Here is a 21,761-nt window from a genome sequence, read left to right on the forward strand (position 1 = left end):
TAAAGATTTTAGTAGCTATTTAGTAGCTAACTGAATAGACCTTCTCGTCGATATCCAATAAGAACCTTTAGGCCCCATCAGTCATCTGTTTTGTGCGCTATGTTGGTAACTTCGTTGGTCTACGGACATTTTTATTCTTGATTGGACGTCCTAGAAAAATTCTATTTCTGGCTTTTATTACTAGATTTTCATAAAGATATATTGTGAATTTCCATATTTAACATGAATACCTTTCAGCTGTTTTGTATTCTTATAATAAGCTGTGTATGTAATAGAATATTGGATTGTATCCAAGTGTTTCCAATTTTGTCAGGCATGGTTATGGTTTACAATGGTCAGCGCAACAGTCTTATGGATTCATTTGACGTTACGGATACAGAGACGCGGCTTTTAACCGTGACTGAAATACTAAATATGACAAATTAGTTAAATTTTATTTGTAAACTGTCTGCATTATTTTAATAATGCTTAAAAAATCCTCTTTAGTTAAAAGAGTTGTTAGAGATAGAATTTATTTTACTTACGTGTTTAACAATCAACATTTAAACTTTCAGAAGGTTTTTTTAGGAAGGGCCTTTACGGCGAAGACGAAGTGAATCTACAGGAAACAAAAGGTTATATTGAAACTTTTCTATGACATAAACATTCTTTACTTAGTCTGAGTTTCAGATCTGTGTAAATGTTCACAAGTACTCGCAATTCCCAAAGCTAAAAAGATTTTGTGTCATACATTCGGTATCTTTAGTGTAAGCCATAACTTTTATAAACGTAAACTCATATCGTTAACCTTTCTGTTTTTATTGTAGAGCACGGATGTAGTACGCCATAAAAAGATTAGTAAAAGTTGCTCCTTTTGAAGTGTCTAAGTGCCCTTTTGCATTTACTTATGGTTAAAATATTACATTTAAAAAAGTAGAGTAAATAAGTACAGAAAGAATAAAATTTAGATTAAAAAAATTTCGAATAAAATTACTATGAACATTTTATACTTACATCAACTACTTATATTAGTCAATCTAGTTAATTTATTTAATGTAACTTAATAGAGTTAGAATTTTGAATGTCTTCGTTAATATATATAATTTTACAACAAAACAGCATTTTATGATATATTAAATGTATTGTTATGACCGACAGAGAGAACAACAATGAAAATATTTCAAGATTAAGAATTAGCTTTAAGATTTATTAAGAGGTCTGTCTAAAATTTCAAAATTATATTAATATTTGGCTGTTTAAAATTTTGTCACTTTAAAAGATATTATTGATGCCGTCGTAATGTTAGTATACGAATTTAAATTTAGAGAACCCTCTATTGTTTAACTACACTATACGTGTCAAAGTAATAACTTGACGAATGTTATACCAAAAGGTCCTAAGTATATATTGTCACGATTGTTTGATTGCAGGTAACGTGAAAGGTATAGTGGTTGGCACGATATGTATTAGTTGCCTTAATGGAACCTAAAAAGGAGTGTGACGGATAAACATATGGCGCAACCTTAAATTTTCTAACTTTCAACAACCTTATGGGGAAAGCTTATAGTTCGTTTTTCGATAAACAGGTTTAACGTTTAGTATAAATCACCTCTTTGATATGGGGATGGAATGCGAAAGACACTTTCCTTTATATTCCTTTTTAAAACGTTGTGGAATGTTTGATGTTCTTTACGAAATATTTTTTTTCATTATGTTCATGTTAAGTATATAAATATTTATATGTATATATATTTATATACATATAGTATATATGTAGAAAATACACTAGCATGCAACTAAATAGACTCAAGCCTACATATAGTCCGTTTTTTTTCTGAATTGGCTTTAACTATGTGTCTTAAAATATATTTTTTTTCTAAGCCTAATTTTTCAGCATCAAATAGGTTACATTAATTAAAAAAATTCCTTTAGTAGATATGAAATGATTTATGATGAAATGAAAATGCAACAAAAGAGCGATAAAGTAACGAAAGGTGAAAATCAAATAAAATAAAAAGAAAAAGTTAAATTAAATTAATATATTTATATAATAATTTGTATTGCCTTGTCTAGCTTTTTCGACGTCTCGGAGACGGTTTCTCAACGACGTGATTAACTGTTGCACCAGGTGCAGAGGAAGCCCTTCCTACTCATCTTCCCGCTCCACCTTCAGCTCCACGACATTCGTTGTCATGCACTACAAGGAAGTCATCCCAAAGAAGCCTACGTAAACAAGGCATGACCCAGGAGAACGTCTTTGATGTATCGAGCGGCTGTTAGACCCCCGCGGCCTCCACTGGGGATGAAAACGAGATCCGTTTTTTATTCTAAAGAAATGCCTGCCCACATCATGCAGGAACCTACGCAATAAACAACTGTTTCGGCAAAACAGCACTGCGCAAACAGCTCTCCAGGACGCCTGTACACCCGAGCTCTCGTGTCACTGCAATGCAGACAAACTCTGCACTAGTCAGTGAATATTACTGAACTTCATTGCTCGGCACTCCTGTTGAGATGTTCGGGTTAAAGGCGCGCTTGTCTGTGAGCTGTGGCCAGATTTAAGCTTCTGGCACTCTGTTTTGGCATCTGGTTGACTTCTCTTAGATGTCTTGTCACCGTCCAGTGACTAACAGCCACTCCTCGAACCTCCCTATGTTGTTACTGGACAGTAATGCCGGTTAGCCTGCGATATCGGAGATTCGATGCACACATACATGTAATGTTTTTTGTAATAACTATCAGTCGTATTTTAATAATACTAAGGTTATTTTAGATCTTAAAGATAAGGATTTCAGAAAATATACATCGTCCGGGCCAATTCAGAAAAAATCTTTCTACATTTTGTTGGCTTGAGTCGATTTAGTTGCACGCATGTAAATTTTGTACAAATATGCCAAAGCAATTTGCTTAAGACAAGAATGAAAGAAATTTCCAGTAATTAAACATTGAATGATTTGACGAGTGGGGCTTCATTAGATTGTAATGTCAAATACATTAACCCTACCCATGAAAATGCATTGTGATCAAGTTTTTTAAAATAAATTTTCTTGCTCGGCAATTTTTTTGTGCTCACCACCATGAAATATAAATGGTGATATACCTGCATTTTGCACTGTGATTTTACCACCCAAGACGCCGTATAAAAAATAGTACCGTAATACTTGTGCTACTAATTGGCATACAAATGCGTCACGGTAGTACCCATCTTGACGGGCCTGTGAAGACCCAGTGACGGTAAAAAATATTTAAATTTCCTCTAAATTGTTATGACAAAAATTTGCTATTTTTTGTTTTGCACATGGTGGCGGCATCTGTTACTGGATTAACTAATAAATAATATAATAATATGATACTAGATGACGCTACGGACAATTTTAAACAAAAATAAATTGCTTAAATTTATTTTTCTTTTTAATCACAGAGTTAGTTTAACAGATTTAATATTTTTTTTAAATATAATTGGTACTTTCGTGAATAGTAAGTAAGTTTTGATATCAAAGTCAAGATTATGAAACGGAACGAACAAATCTTCAACCATAACTTCAGTTCGTAAAACTATCAAAAACAATCCCCAAAATAGGTACGAGTTTTAAATTATCATGTAGATAAAGGTTATAAAGTAGTGATTATATTATATTTGAATGTCGTGAATGTTTATTTTTATACTTTGAGGTTCCAAATTTTCCGAATTTTAGATATTTTACTAAATTCTGCTTTAATACGTCAGTGCAAGTAATAAATATCATAAGATACTTTATTAAAAACTGATAACTTTTATAATGAATAGTGTTAACTTACCAGACGACTGTTCCAAACAATGGGAAATATTGTTATTGTTGTTATCATCGGAAGAAAAGAAAATCGATCGGACCAATGAAAATGAGATTGATACGATGAACTACTTTTGTCAAAACGAAGGTGTAAGGTATGAATACCTTCTTCGTAATTGTAAAATGAATAATTCATGTCGTAATATAACTTCATTTACGTAAGATAATTTTTAATAAGTTTTTTTAATCTTGTTAGAACTTTGGTCTTGACTAGTCATGTGTTTTGGTGAGCATTTAAACAGGACAATATTGAATGTTAGAAACCAAAATATTTATGTATCAAGTTTTTTTTTAGATAAACTTAAAAAATTCTTAACCTATGTGCTATCATTTTCATTCATATTTTAATATTTCATTTACTCTATAATGAATGAAATTTATATTTTGATCTTAAATTATTTTTTTTTAGAATTTCAAGTAAAAATTTTAAATATTTAAAGAAAATGGTGTAATTAAAATCTGAAAATAGTTATATAGAATAGATCATAACTGTTTGTATAAAAAATTACCTCTTCTTTATATTATTAAAAAAAATGAAAAAAGTTAAGTTCATAAACCATAAGTCTAATGAATGTAAATCTCAAGCTTAATGAATTATAATGCAAGATAAACTGTGAGTTATGAATCAATTGAAGAACAGCATAATATCACATTCTGTACCTTGGGAATCCTGACCTATTTAAGGTCATAACTACAAACTCATGTAGTCAAATTAAAAAAAAAATACAATTATTGTTATTAAGTGATTTTAACTTGTGTAGCATATATGTAAAGTTAAAAAAAATTGTATCTCTATGGAAAAGTAATTCATAGCAATTCTAATGTGTATTGACATCCTTTTATATAAAATATGGTGCCTAAAATTTATTAATTTTATAAACATATTTTAAAGGGTTAGTATGTGCTTATATTATTATATTGGTTGGATAGATTTAAGTGTAAATAATTGCATTATCGTCAGTTTTACTCTTATAAATGTTGAAAATGCACAAGCAAAGCGATCGATTAGCATATTGAATAACTATGTAAAACAAGATGGTTCTTATGATTTAATAATTATAAACTATATCCAGCTATTCAAAACCTTAAAAAATGCTGTTATAAATCAAGAAATTGATGGTTTTAAATACATAATGGCTTTTTAAACCTGGTTACATGTTGAATCTAGTAATCCTGATATTACTTAGCTATGCAATACACATTGACTACTCAACATTTATTTCTTTTAAAATGTAGTTTAAATAATTTATATAATGGTTGAATCTTGTCTGCATCTGAAGCTAAAATTTTTGCCACTGTTTTATCGATAGCAACATCTAAGTTTAATAAATTAATGGAGAGTCAAAAATTATTCTTTGTTTTAAAGGGTTTTAGCACACACACTCTCTGTATTTCCAAAGAACCCATTAGTCATCTCATCATGTGCTAATACATAACTTAGGATAAACAATTTGCATCACTCCAAACCCTTGATTTCCAGACACTTTGTTATGTATTTTATTAAATAAAAATTTAATGAAATGCCAAGTTAATAAGTGTCAAATTTGCTGTCAAATTTAAGTAAACAAAGGTTTTTTTCATTCAGTCAATTCCAAGAGAAAATAATAATAATAATAATATGTTAGTAATGATATATAAATAAATCAATTAATATATATAAATTAATGATTATCATGTGATAAAGGTGTTATCAGAACACTTATTACTTAAAAATAATGATTATGATATTTCATAATACTTTTAACCTGAAGCTGGACAAATTACTAGAGTAATAAGAAGTCATATGATATCACAGTGTAGAATATACTTTAAATAGTCCAGCTATTGTTAAAGATATTGTAACCATTGGTCTCACACATATTTAGTATTTTCATTCCTTCCATGATGTTGCTTTCTATTAATTTATTGTAATATCATAATTATGAGATATTTTTATTAAAAAACATCAAAACAGTGGCAACAATTTTAGCTTCGAACGCAGATAAGTTTCAACCATTATAAAGCTCTAAAGAGCTAATTACTTTTATTTTAATATAAAAGCAGAAAAAAGGTGCTTGTTGATGACCAAGGACTTTTGACATACAAAAAAACCGGGTCACTTGCTCACTCAGCAAATGAAGATATTAAGGGTGAAAAGAGACTAAAGAATTTTTGGACAGTAAGCCTGTAATTTTTATCGAGACATCATGTTTACAGTTGAAAAAATCTTCGACTTTGAAGCCTCTTTCAATTATCAAAATAAAAGAATGTAAGCTACCAGTTTTGTGGAAACCCACAACTTCTTTTTCAGAGTTCGGCGCGGCCATCACGCGTTATTAGTGATGGTTCAGTTAGGGATTTCGTACTATGAGGCTACAGAAGTATATTTTTGTGTGAAAAGGATAAAAACCAGTGCTAAAGTTTATCAAGACACAGTTTTGCAAGATATTGTGAAAGTCCTGCCTTGCGCCCTCTTTTGAGAGCAGGCGTAGATTATGTAGCAAGAATTTGCACCGGAAAACAAGACTAAGACCCTGGCTTGGTTCAAACGCCAAAATTAGAAAAGATTAGAAAAGATGTGAAGACGGACGCTCCACCTGTCCCGACCTTAAACGACAGGATTATAGAATATGGCAGGTTTTAGAGGCTAATGTATGAGCTAGACCTAGTAAAAAAAAATAGACAGATTAAAGTTATCTTTGGAATAAGCAGCGATCGATAAGTGGCCGCACACAATAAAGAAATGTTTTGAAAACAGACGGAGATTTTAAATAAATTTTAACTTAAATTAATCTTATGTTGATTGTGCCATTCTTATGCCGATAGCAATTTGCAACGTTTACGGAGCCGTGGCAGTAAGAGTACCGCAAAGTTGGTTAAATCGTTTTCAATCCGTGAATTTTGAAGTCAAAGATGCTCTGCGCTCTGGTTGCCCAGTTACGGGTAATATGCAGACAAATTTTTAAAAAAAGTTGTTCAAGATCTGAACATCAGTAGTTGTGACGTAAGTTAAAAATTGAAAAATTACCACAAAACATTTTGCAAAATCGTTCCGTATTTAGGTACTGCACGAGCTCACTGGAAGTAATAAAAACTGAAATAAATAAAATCATTTGGAATTCTAACAAAAAAAAATCGCCTCTGTTCACTAAAGTTACATACTAATAAATTTTGAAACGCCTCCTTAATTTGAAGGTACCTTTTCCCTAACGTAAAAAAACTAGACAGAAAATTATGTTGACATGATTTTTTATTCGTTTTAGAAAGATCATGCTTCAGTGGCTACAACAGATGAAGTGTTCCTATGGCAAGAAGATCAGTGAACTGGATACGGCTTTAAAGTGTGACAATGTGTCTTTGTTATGGAGGCAGCGAGGCAATGATAAATTTAGAGCGAACTTGATCGAGGAGAGCTATACGTGCTATTCTAAAAGTGTAGTATATGCTAAACATAATGGACCAATGTATCCTTTAGCTCTGGCTAATAGATCGGCATCTTTGTTGAAGTTAAAAAAGTTCAAGGTAGGCTAATACTTAAATTGTCTTGTACAATCAGAATATATGTATATATATGATAAATGATTTGTTTACGATTTTGCAACGCGAGCGTAAAGCTTAATATAATTACGTACCTTCAGGAATGTTTGACTGATATCACATTAGCCATAGAGAGCGGATACCCCGAGGAGCTACTTCATAAACTGCTATTACGTCAAGTAGATTGCCACATAGAGCTTGGACAAAGGGCAAATGCCCTTTCCGCTCTCGCTGCTGCCACTCAGCATGTCTCTAAACTCGGACTACCGGCATCACATGCTTGTAAGTATTCTTACTTATATCTGTTGCTTTAAATTTAAATTATTTAGTCTATCTAAAAGTTCCATTGTCCTGTTACAAGACATTTTAGTACAAAGCATATTACATGTCTTAGACTAAAAGGGTGAATGTATATATTTAGTGACTAGCTTATTTACTGTCAGTGAATGTATAGTACCCCTATCTGAAAATTAATGGTTTCGGATACAATAAGCAACTTAAGGATGAAGTAGTTTGAAATGGGTTTTGAGAATTCGAATTACTACATATTAAAGTTAATAGTTGTTAACTATCAGTCCCTGCAGACTTTGTACTTTTTGACTTTGACTTGTAGTTTCAAAGAAACACTTATAAGCAATAACCTTGTGTAGTCAGTACTCAACAAGTTATTTTGGAGAATAATTTTTTAAAACGGAAATTACAAGCGTTAATTTTGTGAGTTTGAACTGATGTAGCCAGCTCACAGTGGCTCAACGAGCCACGGAAGGGGCTGTACTCGGGATTTCCCTGCAAGATCGAATTACAAATCTAGAGATTCGTAGACAATCGAAAGCAATTGACATAGTCCAGCGGATTTATCAATAAAAATCTATATGGGAGACCTGGATGTGGAGTAATGGACGTCCTACGACTGAAATGATCGTGACGACAAGAATTTTGTGTCATTTAATAAGTTAAGTTTATTGTTTTATAACAAATATAGTAAAAAAAAACATACTATTAAGTCTTCTTTAAACATGCAGTGGATTTTGAGAGACATTTAAAAATATTGGAGAAGAAATTGGAAAATCCTATGTGCCAAAACAAACTGGACGACGAAGTGCAACTACCTCAATGTTACGATGGGCCCAACGTCGATTTTAATGCAGCGTCCAACGCCATCGAACTAAGGTAAGTCAAAGATCAGAGATCGAATATTCGTATTTACGTAAATTTAATAGAAGGGCTTATTTTTTAAACTACATTTCAAATTTTTTTGTGATCGAGCGTGAGGGTGTATACCTACTCGTACAACGACATCAACGCTTGCTCCTTACTCATTCACGGAAGCCATTTCCATATTTTAATACAAAAAAACTATTCACTTTGTTACCATCTCTAGTATTCGAATTAAGATTCATTAAATTTTCTATACCAAACATTTATTTATGAAATACCCATCCTATTATTTTATTTATTTTGAATACTATACAGGCGTAGTGAAACTGCAGGCAGATATGTAGTGGCGAAGCGAAGCGCTCGCCGTGGCGACGTGTTGTTTTCGGAGGAGCCATACGCGTGGGTGACACTGCCCTCCGATAACCCAGTTTGCGAAATGTGTTGCCAGCCCGATATAAATTCAGTGCCGTGAGTATATTTATTATTTAAAGAGTATATCTATAAGAATGCGATCGCTTTGGCCAGTTTCTGAAAAGTCATTCAAACTTGAAATCAGGTTTTGTGTCTAATAAAGATCAGCCAAGATTCTAGTTAATCTATCTTGGTTTCTGAAAGATACGCCTAAGAAATTTCAACTACTCGATGCGTTAACATTTTGGTAATTAATGTCAAAGAAACGTCACTGACATGCCAGTGACGACGTAATAGAATACTATTTTTTACGTCGTAATTTTTTTGCTACTTAAAATATTTTTAAGCTAAAATTCCTTCAGAAATATTCGAAAAAAATACACTTTGATTGATTACGGAATCAAATAAATAAATAGATAAACCAAAAAAGGAGTATTATGGATAATGTAACCAAAAATAATCACAATCATAATCGTTGTATATTGTACTCGCTGCTCCTGCTCGCTTCGTGCCTTGGTCCTGACTTACGTAGATGTCCAAGTGGCATTTGCAGTTTACACAAACCTCTGAAATATCGTTTTGGGCAGCGAAGCTCAAGAGCTCAGCCAAAAGGACTGAACCTTACCCTTAATTTACCGAACATTTATATCATTTCCAAAAGCGTTATCGCTGGGAGAAATGGCGAAAGAAATTTCAGCAATGCTTCTATCAAGAATGATCGGTGGTTGGCTTCCTCGCTATCCTCCGTTCCGTCGAAGCCAGTTGACATTTGAACGGCTGTAAAATGTTTTGTTCGATACTTCTTAAGATACCGATATATGTACTAAAGTCTACGGAAGAAGCGGCGTCTGAACGTGCCGGTTGTGATGGTTTTGTAAGTCGCGGCACCTACAATCTAAAATTTGGAAAAGCTTCGTTTTTTTTATTACTTTGACTGTGCCGCTCTGTTAAGCGGTGTGAGTCGATGCGCGTTGATCTCGTTGCCCAAGAGTTCTTTCTGGCTTGCTCAAAAAGCTACTTTGAGTCGGCCTTCGCACATCCCAATCCCCTAATAGCTAGCGCCTCACGCTACTACCCCCGCACCTCTGTAAAGACCAAGAGATGTCCTAAAGACGTTCTCTTCACGCCCATCAGTGGGTTCCCATAGGACACTCGCCACATCGCACCCCCTGCAGACACTCACAACACTGCAAGCGCAAACTACTCAGCATCACCAGCAACCACTCCACACTTTACACAAGTCCTCACATTCTACATAACAAAACAAAACATCACCCACCACGCCACAACACCCGTTTTTAGTGAGCGGCCGCCAGCTCCCTAACCGCGAATAGCGTGGGCGTAACGTGGTTGGACCCGTATCCCGCTTCGGCTCGCCTGTGGTCCACGTTGCCGTCCCAACACGCACGCACACTCCAGCAACACACCTCGTCAAAGCTCTACCGCGAAGAGTCTTAGCAACGTGCGAGCGTCCCCGTGCAACTGGTAGGCGCCCTACCAGCTATAGTTTTTAGTTTTTAAATCTAATTCACGGACCTTTCCGCTCCGTGAACGCAATATCGACGAAGCTGTAAAAGCCTTAGGACTGACAGCATTAAAATCATCAGAAACAATACAATGATCTCGTTGCAGTTGCAGCCGGTGCTCGCGCAGCGTGTACTGTGGGGCGGCGTGTCGTGCTGCCGCTGCGCTTGCTTTCCATCGCTGGGAGTGCGCCGGCGCCCAATGCGCGCTCTTCCCCACTATCGGCATTGCGCATCTAGCTTTAAGGTACATATTCCACTCACCTACTATTTATTTATTCATGCCAGCCAATAAGCCAGCCCTCTAACAGCGCAACAATGACCGGTAACATAATTCTATATTGACGTTATCAAAATATTCTCTCGTTAACACCATAAAAAATTATCATCAGCATAACAGCTCTCACCGAGTTACTATGAAGGAATTTTCTGTGTTCTACCACATTTATCTGCACCACTGTGATATTAGTTTTAATGCGACGAAGTAACTTGTTACATTTTGAAAAAAAAAAAAAAAACAAGTTATTACTACAAATAACAACTTTAGAATTTATTGAAATTTAAGCTTGGGTCTATGTTAAAGAAAGAGAATTTATAGAGCCAATAGAATGCAGTGCGGACATGAAACGATCCTTGGAATATTTTTGCCTGATATCCTGGTGATTTCCTACAAATATGCGATTAAACGGCACAGAAATGCCCCTATGGCCGTGGAATGGAACCCGAGAAACGTAACCGAGGCCATAGCAAAGTTAAATGTACTGCCGGAAGTGTAATTTAGTTGCAAAAATGGAGTGAGGTGAAGTGTAAAGCCCGCGAGAAATCTAAATGAAAATTAATTAGCGACGCCTTCTGTCCCGCTATTAAAGGAGTGCAAGACCATAATCAAACTTGAAAGATATTCGTATAAATTGACAAACACTTTGTGTACAACTCTTAGTTACATTAATTTGTTGAAGTGATTTAAGTTAATTTATAATTTTATATATTTTTACAGAGTTTTATTAGTAAGTGCAAGCGAGGGCTTCCCCCCTGTGCCTCAGCAATCGTTGCAACCGACCACTGCTGCGGAATTGTTCCGAAGCTATGCGGATGTGGACGACATTCAAATATACAAAGAAGACATGCCCGCATTCTACAGAATGTTCAATTTGGTCACTAATTTCGATAAGATGAACAATAATGACTACATTCAGTACGCTTTGGTAGGTTACTTGCTTTATTATTTTACATTATGTAACTAGCCGTTTAATTAAGCCGTTATTTTCACGCATTGCATTTTATTAATTAATTTATTTTTCATTATTTCAAATTGAGAAAGAATAGTCTTTGTAAACTTGACATTTTAATTGGGAGCAAGGACTGGGGACAATAATGTTCACTGCATTCTTAAAACGAACTAACTGTCATTCATTCGTTCATGTCAGTCGATAGATACCCACTGCAAGGCGTTAAGGCCTGGCCTAAACATCTACTCGATGACCAATACTGTCCACCTAGTACACAGTAGGGGGCTTACCCATACCGCGTCTTGGTAGATGTACATAGTCAGTACTCATGGTCGCCACTCGAAAACCTTTCTACCCCAACGATCTTCGGTTGTAAGACCGATTTGCCCCGTCTTCTGCCACTTCAGACATGCAATTCTTCGAGTTATCGGTGACGTGGGTTCTTCTGCCGATCTCCTCATTTCTGATATACGTTATGTGATACACATATAATTAAAGTAATTTTATTTCAGACAGCGACGATGTTGACCATTTACCTGGAGCATTTCACAACGTTCTTCGAATACCTGCCGACCAAAGTGCCTTACCGACTGTCGGGCGTGCAGCTGCAGGTGTTCGCGGCTGCCGTCGTGTTGCGCAGCCTTGGCCAGCTGGTATGCAACGGCCACGCCGCCCTCAGCCTCTCCACCGTGGAAACAGAGAACGATGGTGGCGGTGAGCACCCGAACATACTAGGCCTCCCATACCATGAACTCATACATGCCGCAACGTATTATTTTTAAATATATTTAGCAGTCTTACATAATTAATCTATTAAGTAATTAAATTTAACTTAAAATATTAGCGAGTAATGTAGGGACATACAGGTTTCCTTAATTTAATGAAACTTAAAACGTAAGCGCTGTACGTATTGAATATGACGGTCATCTCCATTGCATACGGGGTTTTAGTGAAATGAGAATGTATATACCAGGGGTGGCAAAACTGCAGCTCTTTGAACGATTATTTTTGGCTCCGATTGATTGTCAAATTATTTCAATATTTTGATTTATGTCAGTTCCTGTGAAATCGAAACAAATTACTGGTGTGAAAAATTGTAATTATTATTCCACCATAAAATTAGCGAAATCCAAGTACCGATCATAATTAACTAATCAGTATCAAGTAATTATTAGGAGTACAAGTATTATTAGGAGTGCTGTCATATACATGTGCCTTTATACCTAAATTCAAACACATATTGTAATTCAAACTCATTTGTACTTTTGTCATATAATTTCATTGAATATATTTTTTGTTAAAAAAATATTCGTTTGCGTGTTTGCGTATTAAATAGCGGCTCGCGAAAAATTTCAAATTTCAATGAATGGATCGAATTATCAAGGAGCTTGTTAACCCCTGGAATACAGCTTCCTCAAAATAATCAAAAATGTCTTAACTTTGCGTAACACAATTATAATAAAATTAATATAAGACGTAGCAAAGTATTATGACATCTGCAAAAATGATTACGTGGTCCTACTAAGTCTTAGCCGACATTAACCTGATATAAAATGATTGTAATATGATAGATAATCCATCCAGTGCATAGTTCACTTATAAATATATTATCAAGATTTACGATGATACTTTGTGGATGGAACTGATTAAAGTTGTCTAAAGATGGCAGAGGCGTCCAAGGCGTCTTAATCTACGTGGGAGGCCTACGTCCCAAAAGTGATATTTTTAAGATAACCAATATATAAGTAAAAGTGTTTTTGGCTTATGTTATAGGGTGCACGGTAACCGAAAGGGAAGTGAGGAGAGCTACCGCCATATACCCGTCGGCTGCCATGATGAACCATTCCTGTGACCCCAACGTCATCAACACGTACAGACTTTTTTTAAAGTATTTTGAATATTCGTGTAATTTATTCTCAATTTAGGCTATTTTTTAATATGCTAACGGTGATAGCAGCTAGGTTATGTAATCATTCAGACTAAGGTTTTCCATCAAAGATCGCCACAATGACTGGTCTTGCGCTGCCCGCATTCAGCTAATTCCCGCGACCTTAACTTCGTCGTCGGTTCACCAAGCGATCGCTTACCCGCGCCGCGTCTACCGGCTCGTGGTGGCCGCTCGAGTACCTTTTTGTTCCTTAACGGCTACAAATATGTATTAAATTATAAATAGAAAGAAAATAAATATATATGTAATAATAAAGACATAGGTACTAAGAAGATCCTTATTACACAGGTACAGGTATTTTATTTTCTTAAATAAACAGTACTAAACAGTACTCAATCGCCAAAAAATCTGTACGGAGGACGGCACATGTCATGTTTATATCCATGGCCAAATTTGGATCGTAAACATATATTTCGTTCCATTAGTGACGAGAGTCTAAAATATTTATTTCTTTTAAAAAACTGTCCCTAAAAATAATATAAAATGACTCATCAAAGCTACAAATTAGCTCGTTTATTGCTAGGGAAATAGAGTATCTCTAGCGAGTTGCGACGCGGCAAGCAAACATTCATGTTGTGCTTTTTGTGAATTTTATCAACCTTTGGTTAATCTTTTGTTTACTTCTCTTATTTTAATAATAAAAATATCTCGAGCCAAATTTCATGGCTGACATTAAATTAAATTCCGTCATGATCGTTTCTTCTAAATGTACTAAGCAAACGTAAGCATATAGATAGAGTTATTTAGATTTGAGATTTATGGCAAACGTGTAGAAGCAGCTTTAGGTTTTAAAGTTTTTAAGAGGCAAAATTTTAATGCTCTTTCAAGCAGTACCTTTATATGCATGATAGTTTTTTATTAAAAAAACTGTATTCATAGGTAAAACAAAAGTAATAGATAAAGTCTATGAGACGTTATTTGTCCCCAGTAAGACTAATATATACAAGACAAAGATAACAGAAATATAGGATTGTCTATGGTTATCAACATGTGTAGAATAGGTTCGGGTCGTTAGGTAAAATTAAGAGTAACTGGATGTTGGCAATTGGCAATAATATGCATTTAAAAATTGAAAATATCAAAGTAATTACTCTTAAGTACTTTTTGAAATTTAGAACAGAGCCGCTCAAAAATTCGTATTTTTAATTGTGATAAAGAATCCCTCTTTATTTCTTAGGTTCTACGAGTATATATGTTAGTTATTAGGATGACGGGTTAGGAAAGTTAAAAAGATAATCAGGGAACGTGTTTTATAAACCTGTTAAGAAGGACACGCTATGGAGTGATCGTGTATCAGGACTGCGAGTAATCGTGGGGTGTGTAATCCAGCTTCTACAAGAGGCGGCTGATTGTGCGGTGCGGTAGTGAAGTGTCGGCGGGAGGGGAGGTGTTGAACTGCTACGGGCCGCACAGCGCACGCGAGCCGGCGGCACGGCGCAGAGCGCAGCTGCGCGCCCAGTATAAGTTCACTTGCTCCTGCACCGCTTGTCTCGACATCGCCCGCAAGGATTTCGTGGTATTTCCTCGCTATTATTTTTTGTATATTTCATTACTATATATATCGATATGGATGCAAAGATGATTGATGTTAGAATCAGTCCTATGTACGCTCCGCACCAACCACACCTCCACTAGTTAACCCTATGCCCAGACGAAACCAGCCTCTTACACTTCGGTCATATATACGCAATTGGCAGCCCAAACCAAGGTACAATTCCTCCACTCTCAACCGTCCTATTCCATAGAGCATCCGCTTAAGCAATTGGGTCTTCTTTATGTGATTGAATAAATAATATGATAGCCTGCGGGAACCCGCCGACAAATGTTTGACATCAAGAAACAGGTGATTCAATAAACTCATACTCTTTTGGAATTTTTTTTCTTTCCAAGTGCACCTTACGTTAAAGATGATGTAAAAACAAAATTAGCCGTTTTCTTTTGTTATTTTTATCTATATACATTGAGTTTTCCGTTATGTTAGCCACAGGAACGCTATGAGTTTATAAACCAAACGTTTCTGTCGAATAATTTCATAAAAATCAGCTGTTGGCCGTCTGTATTATGCGTTTTAATATCACTGAATTATATTTCTATCTAACACTACAGCCAGTGTTTGAATTCAAGTTACCTGACGTGATAAACCAGCTTGTCGTTATGACAAAAAGTGATTAAATTAAAAAATTGTGTCGCGTGGTCGCAGTTGAAGACGCGTGACGATAATTATTCTTGTTAGTTGCTTTTTTATCTTATTTTTATTTAGAAGAAATTGAAGCTATCCGTCTTAAACTGTCGCAGGTTATTTCGCCGTTCAAGAGCTTCTTCAGCTAATTGTTTTTTTGTAATTTGCAATAATGCGTGAGATAATTGTCGTAAACAAAAACCGACGCTATTATTTCGTCTTGACCTCCTTTTGATTTCGTCGAACAACAAAATGAACATTACAAGATATTAGTTTTGGGCGCTTCGGGTGATGTAACCTACATCACTTCCACTAAGTATTGGTCACTTTTTTGTCACGGTTTAGCTTAGTTTGAGCGTTAGCATTGACAGCTTGATTGTGCTAGAGATGTTGAAGCGCTTGGTGATCTGGACTACTATTAAATTTAATTTTCGTTGCCTTTTTGTCTCATTTTGGTTTGAAATGTAAAAACCCCATGTGAATCTCTCCTCTCTCACCTGTTCAGTAAGGAAAGTAAAGGGATGTGAGAGGTGTAGTTGGTGTAATGTATGTAATAAATGATAATGTGAGTGCAGCTGGTGTTCTCCGCGTACGTGTGCCAGAGGTGCAGGAGCCCCGTGGTTGGAAAACGCGCCCAGTGCCCGCATTGCTCTGCCGACTTCCAGCTCGATCGAGCGCTTGCCCTCATCGACCGCGCCGACGAGCTCGCTCTGCAAGGTAAAGCCCTAGCTCTTATACCATATTAACCCGATTCGAGATACCGCATATTTTTGGAGATCATCACCAGAATCCAATATCTTTTTGCTTTATATTGACCATTTTTGATAAAGAAATATGTTGGCAATGGAAACCAGTCGCTTTGTATATCCCTTTGTATAAATAAGATGATTGCACACCGTGTGTGCACGTAGCTTCTCGCCGTACTTGTTTGTCTCACTCACAGTCATAGAGAAAAAAGTGTCATCAAATAAGAGTCCAAAAAAGTTGTAGGGTTCACCTCTATTAGGTACCTTTTGGAGAACCGGCTTGCCCACAAAAGGATTTGTTTTTAAATTACCGACATTAGCCCATCTCTATTGTATCTTCACTGACATCAGCTTCACATTCTTCAATTTCGCTTTCACTTTCATTACTATTCTCAAAAATATCATCAAGTATATCGAGTAACTGTTCTATATTCATATTCATCTTTTTCTCATATTCCAAATCACTGTTAGTATATTTTATAAGATTCCGGTTATTTTTTCTCTTTTCTGTAAACAAAAAATTATCACTTTTACTATTACTGTTCATTTTCTGCAATGTTGATGGTTCTAGCTTTGGGTCACTCATTTTAGCGGTTAAATTGAAACAACAACAACAAATTTCATTTTTACACAGTTTCAAACAGTCTTTTTCATACGGCTGATTTTTCCAGACTAAATGATAATTGCAATTCAATACCATTGCTTACATGGTGTGCACTTGGTCTCGAATGGTTTTAATGAAGTACATATAAATAAATAACATATATCACATATCACTCACTTTTAATTTACTTCTTTGCATTGTCTTCCATCCTCTCCTCAATTATCACAATCTAGCCCTATCCGTAACAATGTATCACAGTCTATTCTTACTTTATTAGAGCAGAAGTAGTATTTGTATTACAAATGTATATTTATCACAGTTTATAGTTTTTTTGGTTTCTCTTTATTTCAATATTTTTATTTTATTACCTTAATATATTTCATTTATTTTTATTCTATGTTTTTATTCTTGTTTAAATTGTTTACCAGACCATATTTTAATTTTCAATTTTATGATTTATTCTCCACGATTACGTTCTTGTTCACCCAGAAGCACACGGGACTCTCCTAAAGCTTAAACCAGTGCAGGTACTCGGAGAATCCGCCGAGCCCCGTGAATATCTAGACATTCATGGTCCAGACTAAGACCGTGTCCAGCTTGGTGCTGCAGAGCGCGCGGTAGGCTGAGATGGCGTCCGGGTAGAATTTCCGCGTTGTCGATGCCGTCGTGCCTTCCATATACCTCCTATTCCATTGGTTATGCGTTTCCAGCCTAAGCTGCCGCTTGAAGAATGGGATGGATCATTCCTCGTAGTCCGCTCTTCTTTTAATCTTCAGGGCCTCGTCCTTAGCTAGTTGATCCGCCCCTTCATTTCCCTCCGTCCCCGTGTGCGCTTTTACCCAGTAAAGCCTTACATCCTTACCAGTTTCTCTAACCTTCATGATTGTTCTCTTTTACTCTTAATGCTAAGGGGTGGAGGGTGTCCGATCTGATCCGAATGTTTGGACGGCGGACCGAAGCGCGTATATTAGTGGCCTAGCTATCATAGAGGATCAGATATGTGCTTGAGTGGGTAGCTTACTTACCCCGTGTAAAAGCATATACATTACCTCGTTAGAATAATACTTCCCCAGGGAACGATTGGTGCGGCGGTTTTGCTTTGGTTTTTCCGGTAAAAAATGTTTGTTTATTGGCGATGTGTAATAATTGTCGCAGCGGAACGTGCATCCAGCGTGGATGAGAGGTGCCGCAAGATGCAAGCCTCGTACAAGTTGAAGCAGCAGGTCTGGCATAGACACCACAGCTCTTTGCGTGCTGCCGCTGACCGCCTCGCCAGGCTCTACGCGGACATCGGTCGGTCTTCAAATCCTTTTTGTAACTAACTCGTACTTATTGTGCTCCGTTGTGTCTGCTCGTAATTGGAAACATACATGGCTATGCTATTGGTTTCGTTGCGAGATCGGATTAGAAATGAAAGAACTTAAGTCACCGACGTAGCTCGTAGCCCGTCTGAAGTGCCACGCTCGTGCAGCCAACAGCCGTTAGGGTCGAATGGTTTGACTGGCGTGAGCAGTAGGCGGATCTATGAGATAATCAAGGACGCGGGAAGTCGCTTTGCCTTTCAGTGGGTGTCGGTTGATATGATGCTGATGACACCGAATATGTATGCCATGTGAACAAAATCAAAAAGGGAGAAAGAATATAATAAATATGGAGAAGGAAGAGAATAAAATATAAATTCTCTCGGTTGCAAAATGTGTGATGAATTTGTCGTAAAATTGCTTTAAGTTAAATTGAATCAAACAAAAAAGTACTGTGTACGGATTATAATTCGTGTTTATTTTCGTGCAGGGGATTTCAACAGAAGTGTGGAATTAATAAAGCAAAACATACAAAGTCTCGAATACCAATTTGGCTCCTTCAGTGTGGAGGTGAGTTTATACATTGAAGTTTTTTTAATTATTCATACATTTTTTAACTTCTCTCATTATGTTTAGGTTCATTTCAAACTATGTATTGGTCACTCTGTATAACGTTTGATAGTTTTTTTTATTCCTTCTGTTACATTGCAGGTGGCACATGAGCTGAGAAAACTCTCTGATGTGATGTTGGAAAGGATCATCAAGATGCCCGGGCATTCCGATTACAGGTTACTGCTCCTTATGTTCCAGTAAAAATCTTTTATCTAATTACTTAAAAATAAGTATTCAGGTCAAGACAATTGGTTTTATCATATTTAAGCAAATTAAAGTATTTTAAACACTGAAAACTTTATGAAAAATGAAACCATTAAAAACACAGTCATAAATTAACTCATTAAAGAATTAAGTATTGCATAGTTTGATTTGTTAATCCTGTTGCACAGGGACTGGTGCTTAGAAGCTCACAAGATAATTAAGAAGGCTGTGCAGCTGATGGACCTCAACTACGGGTCCTGGGAGGTACTCGTGAGACGACTCAAGGAACAGGAAGCGTTTGTCGCCTCCTTGTTGGCCGACAGCCGCACGCCGGAGACGGCTGACTGTGTTCATCACAACCTACACTATAACCTTAAAATATAATGGACCAATTAATTTAATTAATAACCTTATAGATGCAAACATTCAATGTCTTTTTCTATTAAAACTAGTACCAAAAGTAAAAACACTGTAGAGTAATAAAGTACTTGTTTATTGTAGTTAGCTGAACAAAATTTGTTTTTGTCGGTTAACTAAAGTATAATGTTGGCAAGGCTTAGGCCTACCATGAAGATCGCCATGACGACCGGACTTGAGTTGTCCGCGTTCAGCGATTTCCCGCGATTTTAACTATGTCGCTGTTCCACATAGTTGGGCACAAGTTGTCCACAAGGGGGCTTACCCACGCCACGTCTACTGGCTCGTGGTCGTTGCACGAGCATTGTGCACCCACTGCCATTTCAGATGAGCCAATCTTACTCCTGCGTCGATGATTGGGTGGCATTGAACCTTCTTATAAGACCAACTGTAACCGACTACTTCTCGAATCTCATCTCTCTGCATGTCATCACTAGCAACACACACTGCTGTATTTTTGAAGAGAAGATATTTCCTGAACGATGTCTATCCGAGTTGGATTTGGCGCGTAATCTCTCTCTCGAAGCTTGGTTTATCTAGTTGGACTGTTTGTCCAAGGTGTATATAATGGTCTACAACTTCGAACGTAGCACCTGAAACAACTGCTAAATAAATTCTACGTTCACCTTTGTAAAAGTCTTTAAGCTGTAGACATACATGTCAATGTAAGATTTTAAAGTAATATAATTTTATCCCTGAAAAGGTACTTTTTATACTTAATTTCAATAAAATTTTAAACTCTAGCGATTTAATGTTAAATTAAACTAATTTCGAAAGAAATTCTAAAAAATGGAATTGAAGTTAAGAAAGCAATAATATTACACTTTTAACGATTTTGATAGAGCGTCCGTGTGACTCGGATGTTTTATTAGTATACCCGAAAGGTATTCTCTTATAGCTTAGTAAAATAATCGTAATTTTAATTAGCATTACTAAGACCTAGCTTTTCATGTTGCTTAAAATTGTTTTGCTACCTAGTAAAACATTTTTTGGAATGATGATATAGATTTATACAGTGCACAATCTCTCATAGATGGCCATAACTTTCCTCAAGTATATACTTTAAAAGTAAATAATAACACGCGAATTCGCTTTGCTTTCCTCTTCAATTTTTATAATATAGACTTATTTATTTTTATAATATATTTTTATAATGTATTATAAAAACAATTTTTATTCAACGCCACCTTATAATGATGAAAATCAGAATGGGCGCTGTATTTAAAGAATTAAACGATTGTGCTTTGTTTATTTAGAAATTAGTAATAAAATTTATACAAAGTTGATAAAATGACAATTGCTTTAATAATGTAAAATTATAGCTTAATGTTTTTAGATGAAAATATTAATCTGTATTTTCTTACTCCTCGCCATTTGCTACAACAATCGACCCTGTATTGCTTAACTGTGTACTTTTATCAATCTTACTACAATAATCTGCCTTATTTATAAATTTATTAGATTAACATTATTTATTAGAGTAACAGATGATCGAAGCTTTATCGAATCATATATGTAAGTTGAAATGTACCTTATTAGAGACCAATGTTACAAATCTTTGAGTATTTGTAATTCAGTGCAGTTTATTACTCTTACCATTGTTTCACTATGTATTTTTACTACGTCATTGTATACTTTTTAGAGGATGATTGATGAATAAAAATCTAAATATAATTACTGTATTTATTCTTGAATAAAAATCTGGGATATTAATGTGATGCTGAATTAAAAAAATATAATCATGATTTTAAAATATAAACTATTTGTCACTTTGAGACAATGCATCTCTCGGCGGAATAGCCAATTAATTTTTTAACTCTTCAAAATATTTATCGAAACCAAAAATATAAAAACTAATAAAGAGCTTTAAATTTTTGTGATAAATCCTTCTTAGCAATCCTAATTTCAATTTGCACCTCATTTATTTAAAGAAATTATAAAACAAATTGTGCAATCTATACCCTAACCATATCCTCTTAAAATTTAAACAAAATATGGTTATTTGTGTTATACATGGCTTTAGTTGAAATGAAAAAATTGTAACGTCTCTTTGAATGTGAATATCAATATCGATAAGATAGATAACTAATTAATTTAACAGACG

The 21,761-nt window shown here is 35.4% G+C and overlaps 1 protein-coding gene across 1 annotated transcript; it reads left to right on the top strand.

Annotated features, from left to right (window-relative positions):
• The first annotated feature begins 3,637 nt into the window (after positions 1–3,637).
• LOC137933502 (SET and MYND domain-containing protein 4-like) lies at positions 3,638–20,830 on the top strand. Its single transcript, XM_068777464.1, has 15 exons — positions 3,638–3,904; positions 7,052–7,310; positions 7,427–7,607; positions 8,348–8,495; positions 8,799–8,951; positions 10,527–10,664; positions 11,415–11,622; positions 12,159–12,360; positions 13,420–13,516; positions 14,924–15,110; positions 16,349–16,490; positions 18,279–18,416; positions 18,915–18,994; positions 19,136–19,212; positions 19,429–20,830. Exons 1-15 carry the CDS (start codon positions 3,759–3,761, stop codon positions 19,622–19,624), a joined length of 2,352 nt encoding a protein of 783 aa, XP_068633565.1. The 5' UTR covers positions 3,638–3,758; the 3' UTR covers positions 19,625–20,830.
• The last annotated feature ends 931 nt before the right edge of the window (positions 20,831–21,761 follow it).

Source organism: Battus philenor, unplaced genomic scaffold (assembly GCF_028537555.1).
Source record: "Battus philenor isolate CCGP_79_NKW_IND1 unplaced genomic scaffold, ilBatPhil1.0.hap1 SCAF_1, whole genome shotgun sequence".
Taxonomy (NCBI): domain Eukaryota; kingdom Metazoa; phylum Arthropoda; class Insecta; order Lepidoptera; family Papilionidae; genus Battus; species Battus philenor.